At 43.8% G+C, this 15,035-nt stretch overlaps 1 protein-coding gene across 1 annotated transcript in view; it reads left to right on the top strand.

The window, feature by feature from the left end:
- Positions 1-15,035, top strand: part of TRPC4 (transient receptor potential cation channel subfamily C member 4) — a 471,854-nt gene that overhangs the window by 446,114 nt on the left and 10,705 nt on the right. Inside the window, exon 11 of the mRNA XM_058166773.1 lies at positions 3,527-3,568. Within this exon, the coding sequence (XP_058022756.1) occupies positions 3,527-3,568 (42 nt within the window). The remainder of the gene's footprint in view (positions 1-3,526; positions 3,569-15,035) is intronic.

Here is a 15,035-nt window from a genome sequence, read left to right as displayed (position 1 = left end):
CTGAACTAATATGATACAATAGTCTTACATGCAACTGGCCCTTTGAGGGCAACCCTAATGCTGATGCAGTGAAAGTTTGCTGGTAGCAGTTTCCTCCAAGAGTCCAACTTCTGCCTAGAAAGATGTTAGATAGGGTGATGGAGGACACATGAGACCAGACCAGTGACAACAGCTTTTTAATTCAGAGTGACTTCAGCAAAGAATACAGGCAGAAGGTCCTCCTTTTATACACACCTAGACCAGGTGATAGCCAATAGGGTTTGAATGTTTTCCCACTGGGAATACCCACCAATAGGAACATATACAACACTCTTCCCCACCCCCAGAAAGCACTTTGCCTTGATCTTGCATAAATTAGCATACGTAATCGCATAAATAGCCAGGGCGTTCCCTGTGTCTGCTTAACTTGCGCAGTTCAGTTTTGGTGGGGGAAGCATGCTGGTCGGAGGTACTTTCAGCTCCTCCCAGCCATTGGGGCCTTTTGTTGTGGATTATTGGCGGCTAATTGTAACCGGGTGCATTTGAAGGCGCCTCTATGGGTTAAAATGGTTTGTGCCTCTGCTGTGGCATCATTGATGGGCAGCTGTTGGTAAGCTTGGTCCAGATCTAGTTTTGCGAAAATCTTTCCTGGTCCCAGGGAGTGCAGTAGATATTGCACGATTGGCACAGGATAGGCACTCTTTTGTAGTGCCTTATTTAGGGTCGCTTTGTAGTCCCCGCAGATGCGGATGGACCCATCAGATTTAATGGGGGTTACTATGGGAGTCTCCCATCGAGCATGGTTGATGGGGATGAGAACCCCCTGCTGGACTAGTTTGTCCAGCTCTTTGTCTATTTTTGGTTTAAGGGCAAAAGGCACCCACCTGACTTTTAGTCTAATAGGGGTTATCCCAGGGTCCAGGTTGAAAGAGACAGGGGTCCCCACGTACTTGCCCAGGGTTCCAGTGAAGACATCCTGGAATTCATGTAGCAGGTCGTCCTTCATGCTCTCGCAGCTGGTCTGAATCTCCCTAAACCCATAGAGACCCATCCCTAGAGCCCAGATCCAATCCCAGCTCAGGAGGCTCGGGAGGTGTCCGTGGACAATGGTGATGGGTAGCTTCTTTTGATAGGGACCATAGGTAACATTGATGGTGGTGATGCCTGGAAATCTCACACCTGGAGTTGTTGGGGTTGTAGTCAATGCTTTTTGATGTGCGGGAGTGACTCTTGGACTGTGTTCCAGGAAATGATCGTGATGGATGATCTAGTGTCGATCTCCATCTTGATCCATTGTCCGTCAATGCCGACCATTGTAAACGTTTTGTCTTCAGGTCTTGCGTTTGCCTGGCCGATTGTGACTTGGTTTGAATTTGCGCTCTTTTTTGGGCGGCCATTTTGGCCATGCCTGCGTGGAAATGGCGGCTGGCCAGCCAACTTCCATTCCGCACGGTCTCTCTGGCGGGAAGGTTGAATCGGTTGCATTGCTCTGCATACATGGGCTAGGTGGCCTCTCTTCTCGCACCAGCGGCACAGTGCATCGCAGAAACGGCAGCTGTTCCGGTGATGATCTTGCCCACAGCTGGAACATATGTTTCCACTGTCACGGTTGGATTGATCCGTATGAAAAACTGCCCATCTCTTCGTCCCCATCCTCAGTTTGGTTGAATTCTTGGGGTTCAACTTGGGCGACTGCTTGGTGAATTGGCGTTGCGAGGGCTAGCGCGTTACTTGCTCCGGGGTGTTGCATAGTTTCAGCGGCTTTGCTGGACAGCTCGTGCCCTTTGGCTTCATCAATCGTGACTTGCCGGGTTAAGTCGTGCTTGGAGAGTAGTTGCCACCGCAATCGGGGGTCTCTTACCCCACAAATGAATTGTTCGAATAGGGCTTCTTCTAAAAATCCCTTGTACTCACCGGGGGTGGCTGCTTTCTGCAGGGCAGCAATGTATGCGCTGATGGATTCTCCCTCGTGCTGCAACCGCTGGCGGAACTCGAACCGCTGGGCGTATTTAGACAGAGCCGGCACGAAATGGGCTCGGAGTGTGTCCTTCAGGACATTCCAGTCCACCATTTGCACCGGGGTTGGATCGGTAAGCAATTCCGCCACATTGAAAATGGCTTGCCCGCAATTGTGGAGGAATAGTGCTCTTTTTCGATTGTCCGGTAAGCCGTGATTGTCGTTGGCTTCCAGGAAACAATGGAATCGTGCCATGAACAATCCCCATTTCTCGACCGATGGGTCAAACGGCGTCAGAGATTTGGCATTTTTGGACATCTTGATGATCCCTGGTCTCTCTTCACGCTTGCCAGACTGGTTCTCCCGTTGCTGGTCCATTCAACTGGCTCGTGTTGTCCTCAATCCCACCTTCGTCGCCAAATGTTAGATCGGGTGATGGAGGACACACAAGACCAGACCAGTGACAACAGCTCTTTAATTCAGAGTGACTTCAACAAAGAATACAGGCAGAAAGTCCTCCTTTTATACACACCTGGACTAGGTGATAGCCAATAGGGTTTGAATGTTTTCCCGCCGGGAATACCCACCAATAGGAACATATCTGGAGCGGAGGAGGGGATGGTGGGGAAGCAGCATGAGGGAAGACTGCCCCAACAAGCTAGCATCCTTACCACTCATAATTAGAAACAGGGATTCCCTTTCGAGAAGGGCCAGCCTCCCTCATGCAGGACCAGGAACACTGCTACCCTACCACCTCCTCTTGCTCTCCAGGCAGAAGTTGGATCTCTCAAGGCAGAAGTTGGATTAGAACAAAAATGCTTCCTGCAAACTTTTTTCTCCATGTTTCCACGTACAGCAGGGGCGTTGGGAGGGTGCACCAGACAGGGAAATGCCAACGATGTCTGGGATTGAGAGAAGAACGTCTCCTTTGGTGTGTTGTGCACACAGACATACACACACACACACACACACACACACACCATTCCGAGCTTGGAGACTTATCCACATCTGAGCTTAGAAACTGCCAATCATACCTGGGCTTGGGGAGAAGGCCCTCTCCTTCCTATTTGAATAAATGTACCCAAACGTGGAATATGTGTATGTGCGTGCATGTACTTGACTGCCAGCAGTTTTGGGAGGCGAGCTTTTGAACCACCAAATTGTCCTCACATCAAGTTAGCTGGTATTACTTGTTCCATCCCAAGTCAGCCACATCCATCCAGTCAGCCATGCCCACCAGGCCCCCCAAGGTCAACCACAGCCCTTAGGTTCCCCTCAATGAAATCAAGTTTGACACCCCTGCTGTAGAGGTAAATCCAATCTGGTCAGAGTCACTATTCAGAAAGTTGCTGTTAGCTTCCATATGGAAAGTGAAAATAGTTCCCAGCCAAATAAGATGTTAACATCCAGCAGCAAATTCAACTGTTTGTTGGTAGGAGAAGCAAATGCCACCACCACCACCACCACCACCACTACTCAGCATGTCTTCTTGGAGGATGTCCAATGTCCCTCATTGAAAATTTTGATTAAAACGTATGGGACCTATTGATGCTCATATGTACCAGTTCATGACATGTTTTTCATTTTCAGAGACGTGCAGCAGATAATTTGAGAAGACATCATCAGTATCAGGTGACAAATTTCTTATTTTGTCCTGTACAATTTAATTGATTAATGTCACAAAATCAGATGCATTTGCCATCATGTCACTAGAGTTTAGATATTGAGAAAAATACATTTTCTGGCAAAAGAGACAATTATTTCATTTGGGTGGGTATGTTGTGGCTCCAGCCCCCTCTCCCCCCCGGGCCTGGCCCCCTGCCAGAGAGTGACTCAGAGAGTGAGGGGGAAGGGCCATCGGGGCTCCCGTCCTCAGGGCTGGCCTCTCTGGCTCAGCTCCAGGAGCCAGAGGCAGGCCAGGTGGAGGAAGAAACGAGGCCTCTGTCTCCTGTATCTCTCCCCGCCCAGGCAATGCTTTCAGACCCAGCTGTGGATAATCAGTCCTGGTTAAATCCCAGGTTTCATAGACAAGAGAGGCAGGAACAACAGAAGAAGGGGTGGAGCAGGCCTAGAAAGTGCTGAGTCACGGAGCCACACCCCACAGGGTATAAAAGCAGGAGAGGCTGCTCTATTACTTTGTGACGGACAAATCAAACTGACTGGAGAAAACTTGAGCTGAACTATTTGACTGAGCATTTGGCTTGGATTGCTGTTTGTTCCTGACTTCCTGGTTGACACGCCGGCATCAAGGAAGATAAAAGAAAACCTTGGTAGACGCTCGCTGGTTTTCTGCCAGAGCTGATAGTTGCCGTGGACTAAATTGCCGGCTAATTGAGTCATTTATTATTATTATTATTATTATTATTATTATTATTATTATTATTATTATTATTATTATCATTTATCACATTTGTATACCGCCCTATCTCCCTAGGGACTCAGGGCGGTTCACAGGCAAATAAAAAGGTACATATAAATACAAAGTAAAATAACAATTAAAAAACTTATTCTACATAGCCGAATTAATTAAAAAGAACAATATAAATAGTAAAACCCATTAAAACCAATATAAATTTAAAATCTAGTCCAGTCCTGCGCAGATGAATAGATGTGTTTTAAGCTCGCGGCGGAAGGTTCGGAAGTCCGGGAGTTGACGAAGTCCTGGGAGGAGTTCGTTCCAGAGGGTGGGAGCCCCCACAGAGAAGGCCCTTCCCCTGGGTGTCGCCAAACGGCACTGCCTGGCCGACGGCACCCTAAGGAGTCCCTCTCTGCGAGAGCGCACGGGTCGGTGAGAGGTATTCGGTAGCAGCAGGCGGTCCCGTAAGTAGCCCGGCCCTATGCCATGGAGCGCTTTAAAGATAGTTACCAAAACCTTGAAGCGCACCCGGAAGGCCACAGGTGGCCAATGCAGTCTACGCAGGAGAGGTGTCACATGGGAGCCACGAGGGGCTCCCTCTATCACCTGCGCAGCCGCATTCTGAACTAACTGAAGCCTCCGGGTGCCCCTCAAGGGGAGCCCCATGTAGAGAGCATTGCAGTAATCCAGACGAGACGTCACGAGGACGTGAGTGACCGTGCATAGAGCATCCCGGTCTAGAAAGGGGCGCAACTGGCGAACCAGGCGAACCTGGTAAAAAGCTCTCCTGGAGACGGCTGTCAAATGATCTTCAAAAGACAGCCGTTCATCCAGGAGGACGCCCAAGTTGCGCACCCTCTCCATCGGGGCCAATGACTCGCCCCCAACAGTCAGCCGCGGACTCAGCTGACTGTACCGGGATGCCGGCATCCACAGCCACTCTGTCTTGGAGGGATTGAGCTTGAGCCTGTTTCTCCCCATCCAGACCCGTACGGCTTCCAAACACCGGGACAGCACTTTGATAGCTTCGTTGGGGTGGCCCGGTGTGGAAAAGTACAGCTGAGTGTCATCAGTGTACAGCTGATACCTCACACCGAAGCCACTGATGATCTCACCCAACGGCTTCATATAGATGTTGAACAGAAGGGGCGAGAGGATCGACCCCTGCGGCACCCTACAAGTGAGGCGCCTCGGGGCCGACCTCTGCCCCCCTGTCAACACCGTCTGCGACCGATTGGAGAGATAGGAGGAGAACCACCGATAAACGGTGCCTCCCACTCCCAATCTGTTGTGACCCAGGTTCCTGGACCCAGACTCCTGGACTCGGATGATTCAGAAAATGAGGGAGAAGACCTGGCAAGCCCTGCTTCTCTTGAGCCCTCTCCCTCCCTGGCACCCACTCAAAGGGAGGGGCCGGCAAGGCCTGATTCTCCCGGGCCTTCTTCTGATTTGGCAACGCCCCAAGAACAGTTTTGGAGGGACGCAAGATTACGAAGGCTTGATCGGCGTGCGCAGCAGCGGAAGAGTTGGGACAAAGCCAAGTCATAATTGTCATGCAGTGACATCTGCAGAGACTATAAATAGGAGGCGGGACTTTCTGGTTTTTTGTCTTGGACAAAGTAATGAGTTGGCGCGAGCTAATGAATTGGCGCGAGCTAACTGTTTTAATGGAGGGAAGAATATATTCGTGAGTAATTCTGGCCTTATCTATAATTTCCTCGTTATCTCCAGAAACTTGGCAGGCCCGTGGGTAGACGTGGCCAGGACATGTATCTATGTAAATAAAAGGAAAAAAGAAAGGCCTCTGACGGACTCTTTGCTGGGAGTATTGGGGGAAGGGAAACAGAACACAATCCCTCCAACCGGCGCAGCAGGATACCATGGTCGATGGTATCAAAAGCCGCTGAGAGGTCTAATAGGACCAGGGCAGAGGAACAACCCCTATCCCTGGTCCTCCAGAGATCATCCACCAACGCGACCAAAGCCGTCTCGGTGCTGTATCCGGGCCGGAAACCGGACTGGAACGGGTCTAGATAGACAGTTTCATCCAGGTGCCGGGGAAACTGACATGCCATCATACTCTCTACAACCTTCGCCGCGAAGCGAAGGTTGGAGACCGGACGATAATTACCTAAAACAGCTGGGTCCAGGGAAGGCTTCTTGAGGAGGGGCCTCACCACCACCTCTTTCAAGGCGGCCGGAAAGACTCCCTCCAACAAAGAAGCACTCCTAATTGCCTGGAGCCAGCCTCGTGTCACCTCCTGAGTGGCCAGTACCAACCAGGAGGGGCACGGGTCCAGTAAACACGTGGTGGCATTCAACCTACCCAGCAACCTGTCCATGTCCTCGGGAGCCACAGGGTCAAACTCATCCCAAACAATGTCAACAAGACCGCCCTCAGACGCCCCATCTGAATCTTCGCAATTTTGGTCCAGACCGTCCCGAAGCTGAACGATTTTATCGTATAGATAACCGTTAAACTCCTCAGCATGTCCCTGCAACGGGTCATCCCGCTCCCCCTGGTGAAGGAGGGAACGAGTCACCCGAAACAGGGCGGCTGGGCGGTTATCTGCTGACGCAATGAGGGAGGAGGCGTAGCAACGTCTCGCTTCCCTCAGTGCCACTAGGTAGGTCCTACTATAGGACCTAACTAGTGTCCAATCAGCCTCTGAATGGCTAGACCTCCAGGAACTCTCTAGGCGTCTTCTCCAGCGTTTCATCCCCCTCAGCTCCTCGGAGAACCAAGGAGCCGGTTGGGATCTACGCTGGGTCAGAGGCCGCAGAGGCACGACACGGTCTAAAGCCCCAGCCACAGCCCGTTCCCAGGCCACAACTAGTTCCTCAGCCGTGCCATGAGCCAGACCCTCAGGGAACGGCCCAAGCTCCGTCCGGAACCTCTCCGGGTCCATCAGGCGCCTGGGACGGAACCAACGTATTGGTTCCGTCTCCCTGCAGTGTTGAGTGCCGGTCAGAAAGTCCAGGCGAAGGAGAGAGTGATCTGACCATGACAAAGGTTCTGTGACTACATCCCTCAAGTCCAGATCCTTCAACCACTGACCAGAGATAAAAATCAGGTCCAGTGTGCCTCCCCCGATGTGAGTGGGGCCATCCACTACTTGGGTCAGGTCCAAGGCCGTCATGGAAGCCATGAACTCCCGAGCTGCTGTCGATGACGAACCGGAAGATGGCAAGTTGAAGTCCCCCATGACTAAAAGTCTGGGGGTCTCTACTGCCACCCCGGCAAGCACCTCCAGGAGCTCGGGCAGGGCAGCTGTCACGCAGCAAGGAGCCAGGTACGCGACAAACAAGCACATCTGACACCTATGACCCCATCTCACAAAGAGGGATTCACACCCGGCAATCTGAGGTACAGTGGTCTCCCTCGGCTCTAGACTCTCTCTAATAACAACCGCCACACACCCCCTACCCTGAGCCCTCGGCTGATGGAATGCACGGAAGCCCGGTGGGCACATTTCAACAAGGGGCACACCCCCTTCAGTGCCCAACCAGATTTCCGTAACGCCTATAAGATCCGCGGCACCCCCCCCCCTGTGCCTCCTGGACTGAGGTGGGGGGACAGAACAGGGTATATATTTGTACAAGAAATTTAAGACAAAACATTGGAATGGAATGGAATGGAATGGAATGGAAGTTGGAAGGGACCTTGGAGGTCTTCTAGTTCAACCCCCTGCTTAGGCAGGAAACACTTTCAGACAAATGGTTGTCCAATCTCTTCTTAAAATCTTCCAGTGTTGGAGCATTCACAACCTCTGGAGGCAAGTTGTTCCACTGATTAATTTCCTGTCAGGAAATTTCTTCTTAGTTCTACGTTGATTCGCTCCTTGATTAGTTTCCATCCATTGCTTCTTGTCCTGCCCTCAGATGCTTTGGAGAATAGCTTTTCCATCTTCTTTTGTGGCAAACCCTGAGATATCAGAACACTGCTCTCATGTCACCGCTAGTCTTTCTTTTCATTAAACTAGACATACCCAATTCCAGCAACCATTCTTTATGTTTTAGCCCCCAGTCCCCTAATCATCTTTGTTGCTCTTCTCTGCACCCTTTCTAGAGTCTCAACATCTTTTTTACATTATGGCAACCAAAACTGGATGCAGTATTCCATGTGTGGCCTTACCAAGGTATTATAAAGTTGTATTAATATTTCATGTGATCTTGATTCTATCCCTCTGTTTATGCAGTCTAGAGCTGTGTTGGCTTTTTTAAAAAGCTGCAGCACACTGCTGGCTCATATTTAAATGATTGTCCACTAGGACCGCAAGATCCCTCTCACTACTATTGAGCAAGGTACCACCTAGACTGTACTTGTGCATTTTGTTTTCTTACCTAAATATAGAATCTTATTTTTTTTCACCATTGAATTTTATTTTGTTAGATAGTACCCAAAATTCAAATCTGTCAAGATCCTTCTGTATCTTAAGCCTATCTTCTGAAGTGTTGGCTATTCCTGCCAGTTTGGTGTTGTATGCAAACTTGATGAGTTTCCCATGTATCCCCTTGTCCAAATCATTGATGAAGATTTTGAAGAGTACTTGGCCTAAAACAGAGCATTGGGGTACTCCACTGAATACTTTCCTCCATGTAGATGCAGTTCTGTTGAGGATTACATGTTGAGTGCAGTTGTTCAGCCAATTACAAATCCATCTGGTGGTGATGCTATCTAACAGTATAGGTTTCTAACTTATCAAATAGTAGGTTGTAGTCTATTTTATCAAATGACTTACTGAAGTCCAAGTAAATTATATTCACAGCATTCCTCTGGTCCACTAATGTTGTCACTTTGTCAAAGAGGAATGAGGAATGAAATAGTTGCACCTCTATTACTTTAGTTTAAATATAGATAGTTAATATATGAAATAGGGGGGAAAATCCTTGGAATGAGCATTTGTGTTACCTGCATTTTCCCCCACAATTCATTGCACACTTATACTAGCAATGGACAAATTTCTTAGAGGCATTATGAAGAATTCCACATTTTGTCCCTTACTGAGGACTTAACTATTCTTCCTGCCCCCTTCTGGGAATCAAACAGATGCTTGCATATTTTGAGAAAAGGCAGAAGTCACATAGCACATCTGAACTGTATGGCAGATGGTATAAGACAATGAAATCTATATTTGCAATTGCTTCTGGGATGGCTCCTTGTCCTATCAAATTCTGCTTAATCATTGTTTCAAAGTTATGTAATGTGATGCTCTGATTTTATAGTTTAAGGATATCCAAGTGAATTACACCATCTGCACTCCCAAAACCTTTATTCATGAGCTTTCCTGCCAAAACTTGGGTTTTTTTAAAAAATTCATACCTGAAGCATTTTGACGATATTCAAATATCATTTGAATAACTTGTTGAGGATTTGTATCATCTTTTGGGATAAGCATTATCAATACCTCCATCCATGTCTTTGGTAGTTTTGCCTGTTCTAGAGTCTCATTATATACCGTATTTTTCGGAGTATAAGATGCACCGGAGTATAAGACGCAGCTGTTTTGGGGGAGGAAAATAGGAAAAAAAAATCTGCCTACCAGTTATTCATCTGGCTAGCGTCCATCTGAAGCCGAGGCACACAAACTTCTGGGAAGTGTGGGGGCAGCTTTTCAATAGCCCTGAATCAGCCAGCTTCACCTGACCTACTCCCCGAGTCTCACCATTCTCCTGGGCCCCCCACCCCCACTCAAGCAGAGGCATTTCTTCTCTGCTTCTCTCAGGATGCTGATGCAGGCACCATGGATGCATAGCTTGTTGGGGCTGAGCAGGGAATTTTTTCATCTTCGGCCACCAGAACTGTCTTCGGCCCAGGTGAAGGGTTTTTCAAATGGCCAGCCAGTCATGAATCGTGGCTGCACTGTAAGACTTGCAGCCTCAAGCTGTTGGGGACATACAGTTTGGACCCCTTCCTAACTAGCTTCTCATGGTTAAAATGTCTTTGTTTTTAATTTTTTTATTTTCTGGACAGACATACATAAAAACATCTTCAATACAAATACAACAATGTGTCAGTTGGTTACAAATCTTTTGTGCATTTTCATCATATTCATAACTTATAATTTATCCAATTTCACATTTTACATATTTCACAATCTAATATGTGTCCAATTGTTTGATCCATTAGTCATTTATTTAACTGTAAATATTTCTTCACTTGCTTCATACTGAATGTTCTAAATTTTATTGCATTATTATAGCTTATATTGTATCATTCATTTCATCCTAAATCAAACCAATAATAATACATTATATTTTGTGTATTTCAACAATTATAGAAACCTGTATCAAAGTTCATTACCATATTTTTTTTGTAACCATTGGTAAAATACGTCTCATAACTTATAATATAATATAACTTATAATACTGTTTATCGTCCAGTAAACGATAATGTCCATCAGGGGCCGTGGTGGCTCAGGCTGTAAGATAGCCTGTTATTAAAACACAGCATCCTGCAATTACTGCAGGCTCGAATCCCACCAGGCCCAAGGTTGACTCAGCCTTCCATCCTTTATAAGGTAGGTAAAATGAGGACCCAGATTGTTGGGGGGGCAATAAGTTGACTTTGTAAATATACAAATAGAATGAGACTATTGCCTTACACACTGTAAGCCGCCCTGAGTCTTCGGAGAAGGCGGGATATAAATGTAAATTTTTTAAAAAAATCTTCCTGTTCTCTAATTTCAAATGTCAATTTACTCATTTCAGAACATTTGATTATTTTCTCCTTTTTTATTGAAAAAGTTTTACCAAAAAAAAAAAATTTACAATTATTCCCTTAGAGACCTTGATCTCTAATTTGTTTTACCAAATTTTCCTCATTTTGCATAATACCCGTTTTCTGGTCTGTTCTCCATCTGGCTTGTAACTGTCCATACTGAAACCATGTATAATTTATCCCTTCTTCTCTCATTTTATTTAGAGATTTTAATTGTAATTTACCCTTTTCTACAATAAGAAGTTCCTTATAGGTAACCACTTCCAGTTTTTGTTCTATATTTATATTCTCTATCATATGTCTGGGAATTGCCCATATTGGTATCTTGTAATCTAGCATATATTGATATTTCTTCCACACCCTTATCAAAACATTTCTAAGAATATGGCTTTTAAAAGTCTTGTCCAATTTCTTATCATATAATAAGTAGGCATGCCATCCATATAACAAATCATAACCTTCTATATTAAAAATTCTTTCCTCTGTTAAGTTAAACCAATCACTAATTAATGAGAGAACAACTGCTTCATAATACAATTTCAAATTAGGCATTTTTAAACCCCCTCTTTCAACCCCCTATCTTGCATTATTTTTTAACTTTATTCTCGATTTTTTACCCATCCAAGGTAAAGGTAAAGGTTCCCCTCGCACATACGTGCTAGTTGTTGCCGACTCTAGGGGGTTCTGCTCATCTCTGTTTCAAAGCCGAAGAGCCAGCGCTGTCCGAAGACATCTCCATGGTCATGTGGCTGGCATGACTCAACGCCAAAGGCGCATGGAACACCTTCCCACCAAGGTGGTCCCTATTTTTTCTACTTGCATTTTTACGTGCTTTCGAAACTGCTAGGTTGGCAGAAGCTGGGACAAGTAACGGGAGCTCACCCCGTTACACGGCCAAACAAAATTACTAATCCCTTTTTGCCATTCCTGTAAGTTTGCATCCTTTTTAAGAACTGGTATCATTTGAAACAAAAATAAAAACCTAGGCAAAACATTCATTTTTATTGCTGCTATTCTTCCCAACAAAGATAATTGTAACTTCTTCCAATTCTCCAATTCCTTTCGTACTTTCTGCCACAATACCTCATAATTATTTTTATATAATTTCACATTCGAGGCTGTAATATATACTCCTAAATATTTGATCTTCTTTATTATTTCATATCCAGTTACTCTTTCTAATTCTTCTTTTTGTTGTGTATTCATATTTTTAGTTATCATCTTTGTCTTTTGTTGATTCACTTTAAATCCGGATACCTTACCATACTGATCAATTATCCTTTAAATATATAGCTGAATATATAGGTTGAGATAAAGTAACAACCAAGTCATCTGCAAACGTTCTTAACTTTTAATCTTGATGTTTAATTTTAATTCCCTTTATCTGATTCGACCCATGTATTTTATTCAATAAAATTTCTAAAGTTAAAATAAACAGCAATGGAGACAAGGGACATCCTTGTTTCGTCCCTTTCTCAATTCTAAAAGATTCTATTAAACTACCATTATTATTTGTGCTGTTTGCCTCTGATATATTGCTTTAATTGCTTGTATAAAATAGTCTCCAAATTGCATTTTTTCTATTAACTTAAATAAAAATTGCCAATTCAATCTATCAAAGGCCTTCTCAGCATCCAAAAAAGAGAGTGCTGCTGAAACTTGGTTGTTTCTTTCCAAATATTCCAATAAATTTACAATTTGTCTCATATTATATCTTATTTGTCTCCCTCTGATAAATCTTGATTGATCACTATGAATTATTTGACTCATAACTGGCATTCATCTATTTGCTAATATCTTGGCAAAAATCTTGTAATCTGTATTTAGAAGCACTATTGGCCTATAATTTTCTGGTTTATTACAATCTTGGTCTTCCTTCGGTATTAACAAAATAAAGGCCGTCCTCCACGAAGGAGGTACCTCTCCTCCAAGTTGAATTCCATTAAATAATTCTTTAAGCGGTTCTACCATTTCATTTTGTAAATTTTTATAATAAACGGCCGTTAAGCCATCTGTTCCTGGCGCTTAACCCATTTTAAGCTGTTTAATTGCTAAGATTATTTCCTCTACAGTAATAAGTTGATTCAGAACTTCCCTTTGCTCTACTGTGAGTTCATAAATGTCTTGCTCCTGTAAATATCTTTCTATATCTATATCTTTAATCGAATCTGTAACATATAACTTTGTGTAAAATTCTAAACAAGCTTTTTTAATCAAATTTTGTTGATATACTTCTTTACCTCTATATTCTATCTTACCAACTATACACGTTTTCTGTTTCTTCCTTAATAAATAAGGTAACCACCTTCCAGGCTTATTAGCATTATTAAAAGTAATATGCTTTACATATTGTAAATTGGTTGCCACCTGATCTGCCATCATATTAAATTGTCCTCGTAATATATTTATTAATTCTTTTATTTTTTTATCTCCTGGATTATTTATAAGTAGCTGCTCTTTCTTTTTAATTTCCTTCTCTAACTCCATTCTCTTTTTCTGCAATCTATTTCTATATTTATTATTCATATGTATAAGGACTCCCCTCATATAAGCCTTACTTGCATCCCAAACCATCACTATTGGTGTGCCCTTCTGCATATTCATAACAAAAAATTCTTTCATTTGTTTTTTACATTCTTTTACATTTTATTCATATTTAAACAAATTCTCATTCAACATCCACGTTCTTCTAGCACGTTCTTCTCTTCTGATCAAATTCTATCCAGACTGGACTATGATCAGACAAAATTATTGGACATATCTTGGTCTTCTTTACTCTAGAAAGCAAGTCATTAGTAATTAAAATAAAATCAACCTTAGAAAAGGATTGGTGTCTATCCAAAAAAAAGGTGAAATCTTTTTCTTCAACATTACATTCTCTCCAAATATCTCTTAGTTCTAAATTTTCCATCATATCAAAAAAAGCCTTTGGCAATTTCGCACGACTTGAGATATTTTGTAGGCCTTTTTTATCTTTTCAAGTGTCCATTACTCCATTCCAATCGCCCATTAATATATATGATTTGTAATCCCAATGTACTATTCTATTATGTAAAAATGCAAAGAATTTTTCTTGTTGTTGATTAGGTGCATAAACACCAATTAAAAGTATTTTCCCCCCTCCTGTAAAAGTTCAATTGCAATATATCTTCCTTGATTGTCCGTCTCAAATAACTTTGCTGCTAAACCCTTCTTTACATATATAACTACTCCATTCTTTTTCTCTGGAGCCGAAGCAACAAAGTGTATACCCAGCCTTGCGTTTATCAGATATTTTTGATCTAAAGTTCTAATATGTGTTTCCTGTAGACAAACTATATCATTTTTAAATTGTTTCAAATACTGAGATATCTTCCTTCTCTTCTGTGGTGAATTCAAACCATTAACATTCCAAGATAAAAATCTAATTGCCATTTTTGGCAATCTGAAGCTTTTGGAGCATCAGGTTCAAATCAGCCTTAGCTTTCAGCCTTGCTCCTCCCACTGCTTCTGTTTTGGTAGGTACCACTTGAATTTGTTGGGCCTTTGCTTCTTGTTCCTTACGTTTAATAGCTGCTCTTGTCAGCCTTTGTTCTTTTGCACCTTCTGATCCCACATTAGATATGTCCAAGACTTGCAGTAAATCTTCCTCCATAACTATAGCTCCAGTTTGATCTTGTGCCTGCTTCACCTCTTTTCCCTTCTTTGTTTCATGCACATCTCTTCTCCTGCCTTCTGGTGATGGTGGACTTCTAGCTTTTAGTACATTAGCGTAATAATCTCTCGCTTTCAAAATTGTATTAAGGTGATGTGCTTTTCCTGCTTGAAACACTATAATCCCAGCTGGGATATCCCATCTATATTCTATCTGTCATTTTTTAAGTTCATTCACCAGAAATGCATATTTCTACTTTCTACTTCTCAGCATTTTAGGAGGAATTTCTTTCAATATTAAAATTTCTTGACCAGCTACTTGAATTTTTTCCCCCTTATAGGAGGCTTGTAAATTTTCATTTTACAACTCTTCTGGTTGTAAAATAAA

Source organism: Ahaetulla prasina, chromosome 2, assembly GCF_028640845.1.
Source record: "Ahaetulla prasina isolate Xishuangbanna chromosome 2, ASM2864084v1, whole genome shotgun sequence".
In the NCBI taxonomy this organism is placed as follows: domain Eukaryota; kingdom Metazoa; phylum Chordata; class Lepidosauria; order Squamata; family Colubridae; genus Ahaetulla; species Ahaetulla prasina.
The sequence above is the reverse complement of the archived record's forward strand: the minus strand, read 5'-3'. Positions and strand labels throughout refer to the sequence as shown.